The sequence below is a fragment of the Neopelma chrysocephalum genome, unplaced genomic scaffold (assembly GCF_003984885.1).
Source record: "Neopelma chrysocephalum unplaced genomic scaffold, ASM398488v2 Primary Assembly neopelma1_23, whole genome shotgun sequence".
NCBI classification, from domain to species: Eukaryota; Metazoa; Chordata; class Aves; order Passeriformes; family Pipridae; genus Neopelma; species Neopelma chrysocephalum.
Window position 1 is genome coordinate 4299523 of NW_020897691.1, and position 19754 is coordinate 4319276.

The 19754-nt window shown below is 42.1% G+C and overlaps 1 protein-coding gene across 3 annotated transcripts in view; it reads right to left on the reverse strand.

Moving 5' to 3' along the window:
* Positions 1-19754, reverse strand: part of GPR137B (G protein-coupled receptor 137B) — a 29443-nt gene that overhangs the window by 5673 nt on the left and 4016 nt on the right. For all 3 annotated transcript variants that reach the window (XM_027684865.1, XM_027684848.1, XM_027684858.1), the window contains 4 exons: positions 12140-12189; positions 6113-6335; positions 2208-2357; positions 26-154 (listed from right to left, as the gene is read on the reverse strand). In XM_027684865.1, coding sequence (XP_027540666.1) covers positions 26-154; positions 2208-2357; positions 6113-6335; positions 12140-12189 — 552 coding nt within the window. The remainder of the gene's footprint in view (positions 1-25; positions 155-2207; positions 2358-6112; positions 6336-12139; positions 12190-19754) is intronic.

Consider the following 19754-nt stretch of genomic DNA (forward strand, 5'->3'; position numbering starts at 1 on the left):
AAATACCCTAACACATTCCACTTACTAGATCTTTTGTAGGGTTTCGGACACGGAAGAAATACACAACCAAGGAAGTAGGCAAGAGCTCCCAGATGAAAAGGATCACTCCAAATACTATGTAACCTGCATCTCCCAGCTGACATTTCAGATCTGCCTGTTAAAAAGAGAAAAGTGTTTAAAAATAAAATTGGTAGCTCATTTAAAGGTCCAGGATGCAACGTGTTTTCTTATGAAGTTCTGTATTTAAGTGGCTGAAATGCTTAACAATATGGCCAGAAATTCCATTCAGTAGAGTCACATTAACCTGGCTAAGGATTAAAGGCATACTAGAAAAAGCAATATGCTATCTTGGGTACCTGACTTCCCTTTCCTTCTACCTTTCTTCCTCCTCCTATCTTTCCTTCAGCAAAATCAAAGTTTAATACAAGGGTCTTCCCAGTCTAAAAGCCCAGCAAGCAACCATTTGATTAAGTAACCAAATCCAGTAATGAGAAACTAGTTTTCCAGTCCTTTTCCAGCTGGGAATAATAGTAAAGGAACAATCACTGTTCAAGGGCACTGCTTTTAAAAATGAAAGGGTTGGCTCTGCTCAAATTGGTGCACACTGTAAGCTTGAATAACCCTGCTGTTACTGTAGCATTAGCTTTGATCTTCTCTCTAGATTTCCACTGTTCCCTATAGCCACGGAGGGCACAAAGTACAAACATTGGGCTGTAATTTTAAAAGTTACTTTTGATTCTGGTACCAAATTGAGTACCCACTCCTTTGTTCCAGACCCTTTACATATAGTTCAAATCATTTACTCCAAAATTCATGCAACTCTAATGTCACAAGTCAGAACAGATACTCAAAAAATATAGTAGTGGCCCAAGGCCTAAAGCATTCCATTGAGCTCCCTATGAACAACTTCTGCCTCCACTGGAGAAACAGGACAAGTAATCTGGCCATAGAGTTCCAACCCCTTTGCTCCAGACTGCAGGAGTCAGCACAAGAATTGTTCCCTGCAAGGGGTCAGCAGGAGCAGCAGCAACACTCTAGGCCTCAAGAAGAGGGAAAATGTTTGATTCAGGAGACAAGTCAGAGCCTAGTGCCCTTCTGCCTAAACCTGTGAATTTTAATTACACAGATTGGCAACTCCTAGCTGCCTTCCTCCACACCTCAGCAGGGTTGATTAGAGGTCCCTTGACAGACCCTGCTCAACCAACTCATAATGAGGTCCCCTGGGCAATCCTATCCTACTGTTTACCTACTTCTGAATTACAGTTTTATCTACTGCTTAACAGAAAGTTGTTAATGGCTCCAGGTTTGCTTGGCCACCCTGGCCCTCGCATGGCTGGGAACACTGCTTTTGGTCTGCAGGTGCTTGCTGAGAGAGTGGGGAGACATCAAGTGTCTGAGATTTTGAGGCCAAAGAAAAGACACTCATGATTCAGACCCAGCCTGCAGGTGCTTGGTGAGAGAGTGGGGAGACATCAAGTGTCTGAGATTTTGAGGCCAAAGAAAAGACACTCATGATTCAGACCCAGCCCTGCCATTTTGCCTAGCCTTGACATAACTGGAAAAATACTGGGACCTAACTACATGTTTCAAAGCAGAGAAAGAAGCTAGATGACCGAATTTCATAAAATTCAACAAAAAATCATCCCCCATTATTTCCTTTAGTGTTTTTGTCACTGTTAGTTTTCAATCAAAATTGTCACTTGCAATTAAAGGTTAGGAAGAATCTTAGCCTTATCCTCAAAGTACAGAAATTATCATGCTAATGACAGAATTAAGGTAAATAGCTGCACAGCCTGGATGGCAATGGGAGGTTTTATGATAATTTCAGAACTGAGCATTTCACTGGAATTAAGTACTGTTTTTCTGCTTCTTCAAGCAGAAATAATGGACAAGATACCTGTCTTTTTTAATAAAGAGTTCTTTTTCTTTTGACAATAAGATTAAGGTAAATAAAAAACTGATTTAAAAAAAAATATTTGACTTGTCATTACTTCTTTCTTTTTTAGCACTGAGTTAGAGTTTTTATTCTCCTTATACCAAAATTAGCAGAAATTTGCATTTCTGGAGCAAAACAATCTTAGGGCATTGAATAAAAGAAAAAAAATAATAGGACTTGAATATATTTATTCCTCTTGTCATAGTATTTAAGAAATCAATCATCACATACAGAATGAGATTTTCTCATTAGCAAATATTTTCATACTTGCCTGATCTGAAACATTGTACCAATCGTAATCAAAAGAGTTGACTTTCTTGGTTTGGGAAAATGATAGGATGAACAAGTTGTAACAGGCTCGTGAGGTATAAAGGAGTATAACTGTCACTCCTATACTTGTCACCTGACAGACAGATGAGCCCTGGAAGAGATTTAAACACAGGTTATTATTCACAAGAGAAGTTGAGAACAACATTGCTTTCCATGGACTTGGAGAGTCTAATGCAACTGACTTTTTCCTCTCCTTGTTTGGTCAGTATATCCTATGCTATGTATATTCCTGTATTTTGTCAGTACAGTGGTTTCCAGGCAATTGTAGCAGTTCCAGCCCTTAGCAAAATGGGCTGTGGCTAATTCCTACAATTTAGTAAACAAGTGCTATTTTCAGAGCCATGAAAACACATAAGAACCACACTTGGTATCAGGTGAAGTGAGAGAATTCAACCTTCAGGTCTGCATTAGCTACAGAGCATCCTGTATCAGGTGCTGGCTAGCTAACATGATGCAACCTTGCATCTTTTTACAACGACTTGCTGTGTTCCTCTTTCCTAAGTATGGAGCAGGTCATAACAGTCAGCAGTTAAACACAGCACAGACAGGAACAGAACATCCTGCCTTAGCTAATGTCAACACAGAGGGGACAGACAAAGTGGAAGCATGGACTGTGGGCAGTGACCATGGCAGGGTAGTCTCAGTGGCAGCTTGGGCACAAGGGGAGGTATGGGACTACAAGTGTGAAATCACAACAGTTCCTAAGCCCTAGAGAGAAAACTCGACTGAGAAGGGAAAAGAGCCTAATCATCAGTGAGAGGAGTAAGTGAGATGGCTGACCACTGTGTCATGTGGAGAGGGTCGCTGCCTGGGGCTGAGAAACCAGCACAGCAGTTGTAGCAGGAAGAAAGGCAGGAATCCAGGAGCCATGGCTGCAGGAATCTGTGTGAGGCTGATCACAGAGCAGGCAGATGTACAAAAATGTGACTGGCTTTGAAAGAAGCTCAAAGTTTTTGCAGTTGGCTCTGGAAGAGTGCTCTGCACAGCCAAAGGAGGGAAGATGGGTTAAAGCTTGTGTGCTTTTAGAAGCAAGTTCCCTTTGCTTCACTAGCCCTGCCCTCTCCTTCTCCTGGCAGACACCCACACAAGGAGGATAGGCTCCTCTCATTTCTGTGAGAGAGAGAGAGGCCAAGAGAGAAGTTGCTCCTCCCATCACAGTATTATTTATACCAGTGCTGGAGACTGGAAAGTCTGCATCCTATTCCCTCTGCTCACACATTCTGCTTCCAGGTTTGCAGCCAAGGAGCAAAGGTCCAAAGTGCTGTAGCAGGTAGATCAGACATAGTAGAATAGCTAGTGAAGTATCAGGGAAAGTCACCAGGGCACTATGTGCTGAATTTCTGGCGTTCAGGAGAATACCAGGGCTCCATTGCTGCTCACCCATGCTGCTGGCTATTGCCCCTGTGGCTCTGTCAACCCAGTTCCTCACTCTGCACTCCCCAATGAGTGTAAGTTGAGTAGCTCAGGGATTAATCAGAAAAGCTTGCATAAAACTAGCTTGCCTGTTTTCCCAGCAAAATAGCATTGATTCGGGAAACAGTCAAGCTCAGAAGTATTACAGAATCCCCAGTGCAGTCAATATCTCTGAATTCCTGCTTACAACATGCTGGAACCATCACCTCTCACCAGCCATGACAGGAGTGAGCCAAGAGGCTGCTGCTACACAGCAATTGAAGCCAGATCCATAGTAGGCAGTGGTGAAAGCTGTGACAAGACCAGAAAGCCGGAAATGACTCAAAGAGGAAATGTTTGCTAGGCACTTCTCTGTTCTCCCTCGACACCAACAAGTCAGTGATGCTGTCATGGAAACAGAGGGTGAGAGAGCAGAGAGAAGCTGCTGACTGGCACATACCATATCCCAGTCAGTGGCATTTACAGACTGGGGATAGCAGAAGTGAAGAGCAGAACAGGGTCAGTATTTCCCTAAATAGATTTCCCTGCATAGCTGTCATTCTTTAATAGTTAATAGTTAAATATGCTAGAGATTTACCAAACTTCCATCCCACCAAATACAAAAAAGGGGATAAGAGTGTCCTGGTTTTGCTGCCAGTCAAATATACTTAGTGGACTAGGGAAGGAAGAGTGCAGTAGTGAAAGTAAAGCCAGAGGAATCCTTTTTCAGCCACAGGACCCCGCAGAAAAGAGGGGGAGCCCCAAGTTGGTAGCATGTCCCACAACAGAATGCTTTTGGCCAGCACAGAGCTGGCCCAAGTCAGCACCTAAGGGCAGGGCTGTGCACCTCCTTGGTGCAGTCATTGCCTTGGCACAGAGAACCAGGATGGTCCCCCATGCCAGGTCACAGAGATGGGTGTGGTTTCACATGTGGTCAGATGGCACATGCCAGCAGATGGGAGATGCAAATAAAAGGCCGTCAGCACTGATGCCTATCTTCGTGCACCACAACATTATTTCTGTCATATCACTGCAGAGAATGGATTTTTCTTCTTTAGCTAGTTTTTCAGCATAGCAGTAACAGATAAAAGCAGGATGTTTTTTCACTGCCAGTTCCAGCCATCTGTATCCCTAAAGTACATTCAGTCAAACCCTACTGGAAATCCCCAAGAGGAACTCCCATTTCAGGTCAGCAGAAAGGAGCAAAGCACCCTCTGATTCTCATTTCCACATTAAAACTTTCTTCACCTGAGTCTTCTATCCTTTCCTGTCTGCAATAATCTAAGATTTTGTTTGGGTTTTGTGAAATAGCTTGAAGTAAAGAAGATTGGGTTTCCTGCAGGAGGAGGAAATGGAACAAAGTAGTCTACCAAAGCCTCCCTTAGGTTAACACTGCTTTTTTACAGAGATTTATATTTCTGTGACTTGCAAGAGCAGAAAAAGCCTTCTTACTAGTAAAAATAATCCATTGCCTGTGCCCTTTGGTCAGCAAATGACAGGTTTGAAAGAAACAAAACAAACTAAGCTGTGTTTTTAAATCTTCTATTCAGCCCTGAACTTTCAGTTGTTGTGCAGTACGGCCAGATTTGATTAAACAGGAAATGTACTTATTTCATCAGATTAAGTAAATGGAGAGAGGAATTCTATTATCAGATTTTCTAAATAACAGCTGAAACATTTTTTAAAGGTTTGTTGTGGTAATGGCAATTAGTTAAACTAATAATTTAAGATTTAACTGTCTACTGCAAATGCAAGGACCTTTGAAAGCCCTGTTTCATTATTTATAGATACAAAACATCTTCACTGATTATGTAATAAATCCTGCATGCTCATGTGATCCCACCCAGCTCCTTGACCACTGAATGTGTTCAAAGCTGTAAAACTAACATTATTTCTTTAAAGAATGTTCTGTAAAGTAACAGAGGAAACTTTTTACCCCTTCTCCACAGTTGGCTAAATTATAATGTATCAAGTCTTTTAAAACATATTCTCATTATCTATAGGACAATACACAAAAGTATAAAGGGAGATTCATATTTCTCTGGCTTATCTGCAGCATGCTGCTACCCTAGGCAGTCAACTTAGTCAATGATTTGACAAGCTGAAGGATCCCACTTCTATAGGCCACTTCTATTTAGCAATACTGAAATAAACTGGTCTTCAGACAGGGACCTGGAGAAAGCAGTATCCACTTGAAAAAGAACTGTGAGATACTCCAGCCAATAAGTTCTACAAACTCTGCCTCAAAAATATTTGGGATTTCTAGTGCTAGCCAAAAGCTCCCTTGATACCACTTAGTATTTAATTCATATATTGAGCAGGATGGCCGGCCAAGTGGAAGCTGTGGAGTTTAAGGCCTCCAGCTCTCAGGGAATCTAAAGAACTGTGTGGCTTTATATCACACTGTCCTTGTCTCTCAGAAGGTACTTGAAAAGAACTGAAAATGTACCTTACCTTGGACTCCAAGTAAATGTTGGCTAAAGACATCTTGGAGATCTTATACAGGCAGATGGAGAGTGAAACAGCACACAGCACAAACAACGTGTCATTAATTGCCACCCGAACAGAGACAATGACTTTTCTTTCTGAATTCTGTGTCCTCACCAGTACCGCACATGTTAAATTCACCAAGAGGAAGAGGAGACTTATGAAAAGAGAAGCCAGGTAGAGGGGCAACCTGGGAGAGCGAGGAGAAAACAATTTTAGTGTCATTGGTCAGCAAGTGTCAGTCATGAGATAAAAGTTGCACTCTGAGCAATGAAATCTGCATGTGTTGGGCTGCCACAGCTGACAGAGTAACCAGCTGCCTGAGCCCAAATCAAAGTGCTCCAGATTGCTGGAGAGATTAACCTAGCTCATTTCAAACCTGTTTTTATAGTTACACAATAAGCTGTAATAAAAAAAACTAATATCAAGCAGCAAAACGTGAAAGACTGTTTGCAGCAGAAACACAACAGCACAGTTCTTAAACACTACTTTAAATACACAAGTAATTAGAGCGTATACTTCATACACAGCATAAGCTGTCTGGATACTCACTGCCAGGAGAAACCTTTCAAAAGTTTTAATTACATGGAATGGATTGGATTTACTACACTACTGCTGCCATGAGAACCATCACCGATTGCTGATGTTTGACATCAGATTTCGTATTAAATTAGGGAAGTATCTAACAGCAGGAAAAATCTCTGAGTTACTGGTTTCCCAGCATCTCTCTCTGTCCTCCCTTTTCCTAAATAATTTGGTCACAGTCAACATCTTGAAAGAGACATCAATGAATTCAACTATGCGTATTGATTCTGGGTTGGCATTTTGCCATCACTACCTAAAGAAAAGTTCATTTCCACAACCACAAAAGCAGAGCTGGAACAGAAACATGAGAAACATAAACCCAGGAGTTGGACTGGTTTTCTCCATCTGTTTTTTTTTCCCACCTACCCAGCACTGATACCTGCAATATAAGTAAACCATATACTCCAAGAAAGCTGCTTCTAATTCCTCTTTACTCCTACACAGGCTGGGAAGCTTTGCACTTAAGAAAAAAAAAGGCATGTTTTCATCTCGGGTATTTGCTGACTTCATTATCATTGCTGACCAAGGCAATTACTCATAAGGTTCATAATCTGCAGTCACTGAATAAGAGATTTTGGCCACCGCATTTCATGTCTGCTGGGAACTTGGAATTTGGCTGACAGCAAACATACAGATTGTCCCTGAGGAATCCAGTTCTGATTGTTTAAAAATACTTTATCCAATGGGCATCTTTTTCTTTCACACATTCATATTCTTTTCATTCATAATCACTAGTGGGGTTCCACAGGGCTCCATCTTAGGCCCTGTGCTCTTCAATGTCTTGATAAATGACTTGGACGCAGGACTGGAGGTGATACTAAGCAAGTTTGCAGATGGCACAAAACTCGGAGGGGCTGTTGACTCCCTCAAAGGCAGGGAGGTCCTGCAGAGAGACCTCAAGACTGGGCAATCACCAAGCATATGAAGTTCAACAAGGGAAAGTGCTGGATTCTGCACCTGGGAAGGGACAACCCTGGATGTACAGACAGACTGGGGAATGAGATGCTGGAAAGCAGTGCCATGGAAAGGGACCTGGGGGTCCTGGTAGATGGCAAGTGGAATATGAGTCAGCAGTGCCCTGGTGTCCAGGGGGGCAGCAGGCAAAGCACCGCCAGCCAGTCGAGGGAGGGGATTGTCCCGCTCTGCTCTGCACTGGGGCAGCCTCACCTTGAATATTGTGTGCAGTTTTGGGCACTGCAATAAAAGAAAGATATTAAGCTGTTAGAGAGTGCCCAAAAGAGGACAACAAAGATGGTGAAGGGCCTTGAGGGGAAGCCGTATGAGGAGTGGCTGAGGTCACTCGGTCTGTTCAGCCAAAAAGAAGAGGAGACTGAGAGAAGATGTCATTGCAATCTGCAACTTCCTGTGAGGGGAAGCAAAGAAGCAGGCACTGATCTCTGCTCTGTGGTGACCTGTGACAGGACCCAAGGGAATGGCCTGAAGTTGTGCCAGGAGAGGTTTAGGTTGGATATGGGCACTGGAACAGGCTCCGCAGAGATGTGGTTACAGCATCAAGCCTGACAGATTTCAAGAAGCATTTGGATGATACTCTCAGGAACACAGTGTGACTCAGGGATGGTCCTGTGCAGGGCTAAGGGTTGCACTTGATGATCCTTTGGATCCTTTCCAACTCAGCATATTCTGTGATTCTGTGATTCTTTTGGTTTAGCATCAATGCAGCTACAAAGCTGAAGCATAGATGGCTTCTCTTCAGAGTGCAAGAAATGAGGGTGTGTATCTTTGAGACCTTTTAAATGTCTAAGAGAGGGAACTGAAAGCCCAAAAGCCACTGCTTGTGAATCAATGCCCTTCTTTACAGTTATATCTGGTAGTGAGAAAGGATGATGTTTTTTCCTTGCCAGGAATGGAAATTCCCTCTTGGGGGAAGATTGTGCTCATTCTTAACTTTCCAGGGCAGGGTTCTGTTTTCAGGATAAGCAGCTGGAGAATGCAGTTTTTTAAACCTCATAGTCTAATGCTGGAAGCATTGCAGTCCTGAAGCTCCTCTCTTTCACAGCTTCCTCCAGACAATGTAGTTCCCAGTTGTAATGGTGGTACATTTACAACATTTATTAGTGTCTCAAAGTCTTTAAATAGTGGTCACGTATCTTCCTTTCCCTTTCAAAGGTTATTTAACAGCCTCATCTCTACTCCCCTCATGGGGATTTGGGCTTATGAGGAAAGGTACACTCTTACATGCTGCCTTGCTTGTGCAACAGTAAGTACATGCTCTCTTCTTGCTCATCGTAGTCAGAAGGACCTCCTGCTGCAGCACAGTCTGCATGCCTGCATGTAGCATCAAGCTGATTTGCAACTATCAAGGGCTTAGAGGGTTCCGGGCCAGGCTCCTCCTTGACAGAGTTTAGTAAAAAATAAAGCATTGTCATGCCCTCTTGTCCACACACTCCCGTACGTGCCAGGGTGAGCTGTCATGGCCAGTCACTTGTGCAGTTCTTCACATAATGATCTCCCAGCCCCCTTATTAACATGATGTGTCTGGGGAAACGGCTGCCTGATTTGACAGTAGAAGTATTGTTGCTGAACTTATGAATAAGCAATGATGGAGATGCAGGGTGTCTCAGGGCAGTTTTAGGGTCTCAGCAGCTGCAGATTAAAGACAGAAAGTATCTTTACAGCTCAACTACAAGGGCACCTAGAAGGCATGAAGCATAGGCAGTTTTTTAGAAAACAGAAAAGCGGGACAGGAGAGGTGCTTCCAGACTGCACCAGCAAAAGTGCAAGCAAAAGCTTGAAAGCCTATTGTGCCTAATCACCACTTTGGGAATAGTCCCTTTAAAGGAGCTGTGTGTAATCTGGTTTGGCTGGGGAAGGCATGTGCCAGAGTGTTTTGTTCTTTCTATGGCAGGCTGGAGGCACCCATAAGTTTTTCTTTGAGCTTAAAATCAAACCTCAGATAAATGCAGAGAGATTCCCTTGTTTAACAGGAAAATCTGTTTGAAACTACTGCATTTTGTATGTGGTTTCCTCTAAAACCATGCAGTGTCTGAGCCTTGCACATGTACACATAGCACAGCAAACCTCATCCAAACCCAGTGACAGTAAGAAATACCCAAGTCCAGGGAGACATGCAGAGGTACTGTTTAAATATCAAGTTGGGCTGGCACAGGCTTTACCTTGAGCTCTTTTACTAATATCATGAAGGCTGTGATGAGTAAAGTTTGCTTAAAATTCTGGATTCCCAATAGAATTTTATCAATTTTTTTTTGTAACTACAATAATTCTGATTTCTGAGACCTGTGTCAATACACAGACCGCAGTCCTACCTTGCAGTTGTCCCATTTGTGTTGCCATTATCTATTGCAAAATGCCAATACGAGGCAATAAAGTCTGATATTTACTAAAGAGAATGGGAGGGGGCGAGGGAAATCAGTGTTCATTCAGTAATGAAGAAAAATCAGATTCAGTAAGTACAGACTACAGACCTGTCTGTAAGCCTCAGATCTTTCTATGATCCATCACCCATTTCTCCCTCAGGATTTGAGCAACCTGATCTAATGAAAGATGTCCCTGCCCAAAGGGCAGGGATTGGACTAGATGATCTTTAAAGGTCCCTTCCAACCCAAACCACTCTGTGAGTGAGTCATCTTTCACCAGCCTGTTACAATTAAGGTTCAGGACTTCAGCTGTGCGTGCGCACGTCTTACACCACTTCAATTGTCCAGATAAGATAGGAAGTGAGGTCAGTTTTATTTATATGCTCTTTTAGACATTCATGTTAAGAGATCTAGATGTTAAAACAAAATACAACTGAAAACCTTTAACAATAGATATGAATAAGAAAGAAAAACTATATCCAAGAATGATCTGTATCAGAAATGCAGTGGGCAAGAGTCAGGGTGGACATGGAGCTATTGTGGGGAGGGTAGGCTGTGCATGAGTAATTCCAGTCACAATACATAATAAATATTTAGGAATGAAAAAACTCCAAGAGCTACATGCAGGGTGCTAATGTAGTCACTTCATAGGCATTGACTAAATATCACAAGCTCCCTTTGCCTCAAGAAAGACATTTTCAAGTAGCTTTCAGAAATAAAGCCTTGACACAAATATTGGTAATGGATGAGGTTCAAAGCTTCTAGCTCTCACCTCTAAAGCCATCCAGGAACATGTCCACACAGTCCTATACCACCCTGACCTGCAGCCCGGGCTTTGTGCAAAGCGATGCTCTGTTTCTCTTGCCTGTATGCACCATCAGGGGCTGGCACACTTGCACTGGGAGCTGGCTGGGACCTGTTTAGTGTGTGCTGTGCTTGTCTCCCAGCCCATACTACTGGATTTCCTGCCCACAGAAACCAGAATGCAAAGGGGGGTTCAAAGATGCGGTTCAGCCTAAAGTACACACTTCCAAGGCAGCCATCACACCCTGCATGTCCCATGCCCTCACCAGACCAAGCACAGCCCACTCCAAGCCTGCTCTCACTTGTACTGCTGTTATACAAGACATGGTTCCTGAAGCACTTGCTCCAGACGATTGCCCCTTGAGGTGTATCAAAACCAATTGGATGACAAACTTTATAGGGCAAGGACAATGTTAATATTTGCCCTGTTGATACAGTACTTATGTTCTCTTAACAGTCAGCAAGCAACAAGTCAGATTTCAGCTTCAAATTATTCTGTTTTCCTATCCTGAATGCATATTGTAAATTCTTCCTTTAGAACGGTGACAACCTCTCTCCGTCCCCTCTGCCTAAACAACACTGCCCAACTAAGGTTTTTAGTCATCGCCACAATAAACACTAATTTACTGAGCTCTTCCTTAGCTTTCTGGACATTTGGTGTACTTTCAAGTACTTTCTGGAAGTTCCTCCTGCTCAACAAGATGTCAAACAAATCTCCCCACCTAAATGCAAAGCTACCATAACCTCCACTATATGTAGTCAGGGGAGGTTATCTATAAGCTCCCAAACACACTATCAATTTGAATCCATTCTCTCTAGCTCTTTCCCTTCACAATCCTTCTCTCATCTTCCCAAAACTTGAAGGTCTCTTATTACCACTGACCTCGTGTTAAAACACGCCCACTCTTACTCATTCCTGTCAAAGAAATACGTCACTCTGGTTCTTTTACCAAAGCCCTGGATCTGAATTTACCTAGCAATACAAATGTTAAGAACCTGTAAACAAATCACCAGGGTGGGTGTTTTCTGCTTACATTTGAAATATTTGCCTTTGAAATACATGTCTATCTAAAATGGTCCTTGTGTTGGGAAAGGCCACAGTCTTCCAAATGTCACAGGGAGAAGCTGACCTCAGAACCATCATTATGAAACATTGGTATAGAAATATGAATAGCTGAGATATGAGCACCACAAATTAGAAAAGTTGTATCATTTCTCAAAGAGCTTGGCTACTCTTCTGTACCACATTAAATGTTTGCATAGTTCTTACCTGTATTTCAGTAGCTCTGGGGAATATTTTGACTTTGCTTTGAAAATCACCTGCAAAACAAAAAAATATTGCATCAAACATAGCATATATGTCAGTAGAGAAAGACACTGTGATTCACAGAAATCGTGTCTCACAGGTCACAAGAAATGTAATGACAGGTTTCATTACACAACAGATTTGCATGGATTGCTTGCCCATGGCAGCCAAGCTCTAAGTATTAAAACCACTCAGCAAGTGTTCATGATGTACTTGTGTTCAAATTATCTACACTATTATTTTCACTTATTCTGGCTTAGGAATAAGGTCCTTTATACCAGTATTCACAAGAGGACCAATGCCAGTAAAATCATAGAGGCAAATTATTGTAGGCTCTTACATGACCTAACAGTCCATGTCTCTCACATAGACCAACTCATACCAGGTCCGATGCTCTGTTTCTGTGTAGAGCCCATCACAGTACCCTGGCCTGAAATTAGATATATACATTTGTATCCATCTCGTTTGCCCAAAAGATGCCACTGAGAACCAAACTCATTATTTCACTCCAAGGTATTATTTGGTTTCTGCTGACTGCCTCTTCAATACACAACAATATAGCGCTTTTACAGAGATAGACTGGGCCCAGCAGTTAGCTTGATATAACAGAAAAGACAAAATACTGACATGTTTTCTGTAGCTAGGCAATATCAGTCACAGGTGTTTAACCACCATCACAAATTAGACAAAAACATATTACCATATTTTATATCTTGTTTATTAAAAAATTACAGGAAAGCATCATCACTTTTTTTTACAAGCTAACATGGTTTCCAAACAAACTCAGCTTACAAATGTTCGTTTAAACCAATACCAAAGCACACTGATTGCTAGTATTACAAAACCCCCATGCTGTATGACTTATTCTGTGTTGTTTCCTAATAATTTTCTCCTCAAGTTATCCTGCCTTACCCATTTAACCTGGTTTTGCATGCCCTTTAGTAATGTTTGCATAATATTTGCTATGATTATCATGCTTTCCCAAGGAAACGGGATTTACATGATCACAATGTATGTGTAGGCATGTGTCTGCCTGTCAATATGTTTATCTGTCCTTTACTAATTTTAAAATACTCTTGTCAGAGAATTGATGGGAAAATACTTGAAGTATCAAAGGCATGATCCTTTATCACCCTCCTAAAAATTAGTCACTCTAAAGAAAGAAGAAACTCTATAAATGCATCTGATTTACCACCTCAGTGAGGAGAGCCCTGCATAATGATTCTACACACCACCCAATATGAGTCTGCATAGCAAAATATTGTAAGAAATTCTCCAGTTATGGAAACAAAGTCAATCATGAGACATAGATGTGGAGAAAATCAGGCTTCACTTGTTCCAGTGCTCCTGGAACAACTTGTCATTTAACTTCTATTCACCACAAACAGCTGCCTTGACATGGAAATTTTTTTTTGTGACGCATCAGCCTGCTTAGCACTAGCTGAAGCAGCAAAGAACACTAAGCTTTTCAGCAGGCTGAGAAAAAAATTGAAAACTTGGGGGAAAAAAATCTCTAAAAATATTCTGCGACTATTGATACTGTTTTCAAATAGATCTGGCAGTATCCCTTATGGAAGATTTTTGTGATTCATTCTCCAAATTCCTGGGTCATGAAATCTCACAGGAGTTCAGGAAGTTGTATGTTGGTTTATGTTGTTTTACCTCTCCTGCTATTGAAAAGAGAGGTACAAGAGCCTTGTGAACATTCTGCATTTTTGCTGTGCATAAAGAGTAGCTGCCACTTTTAGAGAAGACATGGGGTTCAAAACACTTTCCATATACTTTTTGTACAAGACTTAATGCCTACCCTGCTTATTCTGGAGGAGACTGTGAGCAAGCAGGAGGGAACAGATCCCTGACCTCAATGAAACTAAACAAGTAAAACTTGTCTCTAGGGCCATTCCACAATCCTCACCTGTTGTGAGTAGCACTTACTCACATATGTTGTACCGTTAATTTTGACAGCTTTCAGGAGTTGCACTGAACAGAAGAGTTCAGAGCCTTTGCAAAGAACTGCAAAAGACAAGTGATTTCCAGTGGGCAATGATTTGTTCTGAGTTCAAAAAAAACATAGAAAATTTCAAGTTCCTAAATACCATCTCCTGTGGTTCCCCAAAAATGATCCACTCACCCCTACAATGTCACAGAGCAGTCCTATCACATAAAGCAATCCAAGACTACACTACGCAGCAAAATCTCCACAGATAACTTAGCTAAAACTAAATACTACGACCCTGCTGCAGATCCAGCAGCATCTCCAGATTCAAGATCACCAAAACAGCTGTTACTATGATTCTATATTTGGTGGACCTATCAACCATAAATGTTCTGAATTTTATCAGAGCATTAAGAAAGAAAATAAACACTGTACCGAAAATGAACATTGTATAGAATGAAAGCTGCAGTATGGACAATTCACTGCTAGGCAGAAACACAGGCAGCCAACTTCTGCCACCTTTGCTTAAACACTGATGGGGCCTTAGTTCATGAGTAGCCTTGCTAGAAGCAATGTGATTGTCAGAAACTAAAGGGCTGTTCAGTGGGAGTAAGGATGTCAGAAGCTGATCTCAATATACCTTACATGCGTAGGTGCAGCTTCTTGCTTTTAACAGGCATTTAGCTCAAGAGACTGGTTGCTCAATGGCCACTCCCCACAGCAGTGTTGAGAAAGCTTCCAGTCAATATCTGAATCATATAAGCAAGTCTTCCAGCAAACCAGAGCAAACCAGACTATTCCTAAGAATAGAATAAACAGCAAGCAGAAGGCAGGTTCTTCTAAAGCAATCTTTTAGAGAGCCCAAAGATGAACAGTAACATGGAAAACTCAGTGAAAATCCTTGCCAGTTTTCTAATGTCTAAAGGGTTACTTTTTCTTCTTAAAAGTATTTCCCCCTTTGCTTGTTTTTTGAGGGGGAAATATCCTGTTTTGACTCCTTGTTTCTGCCAAAGGATTGGAAACCTCAAATGAGATTCTCACACTCCCTCCTCCACTCCCCTGAGGTATATGTCTGGCATAGAAAAATGCAGCAGTTCAAAAGGAGTCCAAAAAGTTTTTCATACAGTCAGGGAAAATTCCCATTGCAGGAACTGATGTAAACAGCTGACCTCAAAGGCATTTTGCCAGGCCCCAGCAGTGGGGATGGCATGGGAGCCCATCAGCAGCTCGATTGCAGAGAGCTCTGCAGAGCTGCTGGGCAGAAGAATAAGCAGACAGGGCCAAGTTGTTTTAGCTGATGGGGGTTCCAGCTAGGGTTATGAACGTCAATCAGGAGCCACTTTGGCCCTACAAGTATCAATGAAACTGGTGTCAAAGACAAGTCAGATATTCCCAAAAGAAAAAGAAAATCTCCCTGAAGAAATTTTAGGTTCATGCTCTGATTTAGTGGAAGTGACGCTGGCACAAACCTCTACTGTACCTCCAGTGCTAGCTGATCAAGTCACACTCACAGGAACCACAGATCAGCTTACCAAAAAGCCTCAGGTATGTGACAAGCACTTGCATATGTCTCAAGCTGGCCCTCTGCACAGGAATGAAGTTCAGCTTTATTCACCAGTTCTCATTTCAAAAACCCTATAAGAAGCATAGCATGTACTTTTCCTTCCCAGTTCCTTTCAGCATGGTTCTTCTCTTCCTCTTTCATGTGCCGCGCAAACTTCTCTTTGAACCTTGAAAATCTGCTACAACCTCATGCAGGCCAGAGCCCCTCATCAACAACACATATACTTTTCTCCTGCTGTGTATCTTCCAGGCCAAGGCCCACCTTCCCTTTTCTCTCTTTCTCCCATGTTCATTCTTTCATTTGGTTCAGATTTCCCAAAATAGGCAAGTTTTCTCTCTGCTCTCTAAACTCTACACAGTTTGTAAGGCCTACAGACATGGGCAACATGACTCACTACCACATTCAGTCTTCCATAAATTGGTAAAAATAGTCCTAAAAGGACAGGGATGATTGTGGGGCTGACAGCCACAGCAAATTTTCATGTAGAGCTTTCCTATCAAATTGTTTTCCAAGTCAAATGATCTCATTCTTCATGTCAGATGCTGACAGCCAGCCAGTCTGCAGTTGCAATTTGTCTTCTGTAGATACAATAAGGACAACATTTTAAAGCAGATATATTTGCTGGTGCTTTACCATATGTAGTTAGACTCCTGTGTAGTTCTATGTACATCTAAAGCATGCTTTAAATTAATAATAAGTTTTATAATATATAGTGTATTCATTTCTCCTAAAAAAAAAATTTCTCCTAAATAAAAAGGCCTCTCTGTTCTCTCACTGGTGAGAACTTTTGAAATGCTATCCTCAGTAATTAGAGTATGAGAAGTTCCCTTAATTTTCCTCCCAGAGCTAACATGTACCCCAGTTCCACTGAGATACACGTAAACTCTCCGAAAGCCTTGTGCTGTTTCTACCCCACCCTGCCAGGCAGTTTTGGCATGGCCAGCTCCCCTCTGAACTGTCTTATTCTGTACAATTTCTCTTGATTTGAAAGTCCCTGATTTTATCAGCTCTGCCTGGAAGGCAGGGTAAGCTTCTCAATGTGGATGCCAGAGAAAAGGGAAGATGGTTAGGGAGGAGGAAGGAGGGGTAAAATCTGCCTGCCAACCCTTCTCCACCCATACAGTCTCTCACCTCTTTAGCGCAGCACTACTTTCTCTAGGTCCTGGAGAGGTTCCCAACCTAATGATAAAACCTACAGTCCACCAAACTGTTTGCTGTGCCTGGCCACAGCATAGGTCTGGGATTTTCAGTGGCCTCCATGGCTCACGGTCTTTGGCTGTGACCTTGTTCTTTGAGTCTGTAACCCTCCATCCCAGCCTCCCTCCTGCTTCATTTGTATTCTGTTCCCCAGGGAAATGCGAAGTCTGAGCAAACAGGACAAAGTGAAGCAAGTCCTTCTCTGCCCACCCCTCACATGCACCAAAAAAGGCAACTAATTTTGTTTCCCAGAGCCTCTTTACTCTTTTGCCCACAACACTAACTGTAAAGTCTGAGGACTCAACTCAACCTCCCCTTGTCAGGGGCAGGGAAGATAAATGAAAGAGTCCTAGGATCCTCGCTGTCTTTTCCACTTTAAAATGGAAAATATGTTATCAAGCAGCAAAATAAACCCATGGAGGCTGCACATGTAAAGCAAACATATCTATGGGATTTTCAGTCTCTCTAGGTGGAAATTCACACTTCAGCTCCTTATCTGATGGATCAGGATCACAGAGCTGCTGTGGCTTGATACAGTGCAGTTACTTGCTGTTGTCGCACTATTGTTTTACAGAAGTGCCACTGGATCTCATCTTCAGTTGAGATTTACTTTAATGATTTTCAAGTAGACAGAGGGTCTACCCCCTTGAGAGGATAGGTCACATTATTATTTTTTCTTTAGAAGAGAATGAATACAGACACAGGATTAATAGATTCTGGTATATTCAGTTATTTCATTAGAAATCAAGTTAATTTTCTCCAGTATTGGATTTCTGAGAGGAACTAATATTATATCTGCAGCACCTTTTCTATTCTGCCCTAAGCAGGGCATTAAAACTGTAGCAAAGGACCCTGAACTTGCCTCTTAATCCAAAGATCCCTTGTTCTGGGTTAAATCTATTTTGATTCTAACTTCCTTTTTGCCCACAGGTCCCCTGCTTTAGCAACCTGCCCCAACACATTGCAGCTTCTTCTGCTGCAACTGCTGATGCTCAAGTCTGGGAACAAAACTCCACTGTGCTGATGTCATCAGAGCTTATTTGTCTTGCTACACATAAAACACAGTTAAAATTTCCCTATTGCTTTGGAATACCTATTAAAAAAGAGAATAGTTGTGGCTAACTTTCTGTCAAGTTCAAAGGTGCTCATTATTCCGAAAAATACCCTCAGGCACTTGCCAAATGAGTTTTTTTGTTTGGCCAGGAGGATTTGCAGTATTTTTTAATAACTTTTTTCCTTCTCACATCTACATTTGAAAGTTTCCCTAGCAATGCCACATATAGAAATGGTGGGTGCTGTACAGTAGATAACAAATACCTGCAAATTCCAGAGACCCATGGGGTGTCTTCCAGTCCTCTATCCCTATCCTATACACAGATCACTTCTTTCCCTCTAGTTAAGCACCAGTGAAATAGCAAGGTTTTCATGCAAGGAGACACAGCTGCAGACCCTTCTTGCCTGCCTTCTAGAGAATAAAAGGGCAAAAGCTGTTTCTGAACAGGTCTGTGAAGTTATAAGCCATTACTGAAAACAAAATTTTCTCTCCCCACCCCTTTCACACTAGTTCTTGCTTGCCTACTGTGGAAAGCTAGATGCACATTAAATACAAGATGCTGAATTTCAAGCCAAACCACCTTTTAATGGTTAGAAGTAAAGAATTAATAGCAGTAAATTAAAAATATGTGCACTTATTCTGTGTCATATTATATTTGTACAATGAATGTGCTTGTATTTCTTAAAGTTTTGTTTCATCTGGGGACATATTTGAGACGAGATTTCACTGACAGCAAGCAGCTCTAGAGCAAAAAACAATACTAATCTTATGCCTGTCTATAGTTGCCCACAGTATTTAAAGATTATGATGCACATCACAAACTCTGAATGTGTCTTGCAAATATTGTTTCAAAAGACTCACAACAGCCTTCAAGATAGGTAACTATTACACTCTTTTGCAGAGGGGCTCAGAAGAAGATCATGAGGACTCAGGCTGACAAAGCAGGAATTGTCTCAAAGGCAGAACATTTGCCTTAGCGTTTTTTCTGTTTCCAACCACTGACTTGTGCTTCCTGAATACTATCAGACAGCAATGCTAAAAATAAGTTGAAAGAACATATGTGTGCATTTTGTGTGCTCTCTTTTTAAATCTTCCTCAGACAAAATGAATGTTACCCACAACACTAAGCCTCCTGAGTGCTGACACCCTAATGAGAGACTGCTGTGCCCCTCTGTGCTCACACTGGTCTCGGCTTCTCTTGGCCAAGAGCCAGGATGCTGCATTCTGCCTGCAGACTTCCATGGCAGCCCTACAAGTGTGTCTGAGGAAAGGATTTGACTTAAGGCTATGACTTAGTCCCAGCACTATGATGAAGACGGACTGTGTGATGATGGACGTTTGGCCCTGGGAAACTGTGCAGTGATCAAATAACTCTCACAATAGCTATGGGATACAGCAAAGGTCACCACATGCCTGAGCTGGATTTGAGTAGCATGTAGATGAAAGGTTCCTGTAATCCCTTAATGTATCTCAAGTCCCAGGGAGTGGAACAGGGTGAGTTAACAGGTGTTTCAGACACTGAATCCAGAACAGTAAACCTAAGCTCAAAACTGTGTATGCGGTTCTAAGTATTTAATACCCTCTACAACTCAAGTGATCTTCTTACAGCTGTCATGCTTACATTGTTGCTTTTTCAGGTCTGGGATGGCAGGTCTTACAAGCAGCTCTTCTCTCCAGACAGGCTGTTCAGAATTGATAGGCCTGTCATCACCACAGAGCACTGTTAAACACCATGGGGACTAAAGAAGCACCCAGACCCAGGTACCAAGCTGGTTCCAAGTGGGGCACACAGCAACTCCCAGAGCATCCTGAGCACTGCCTGATGTGC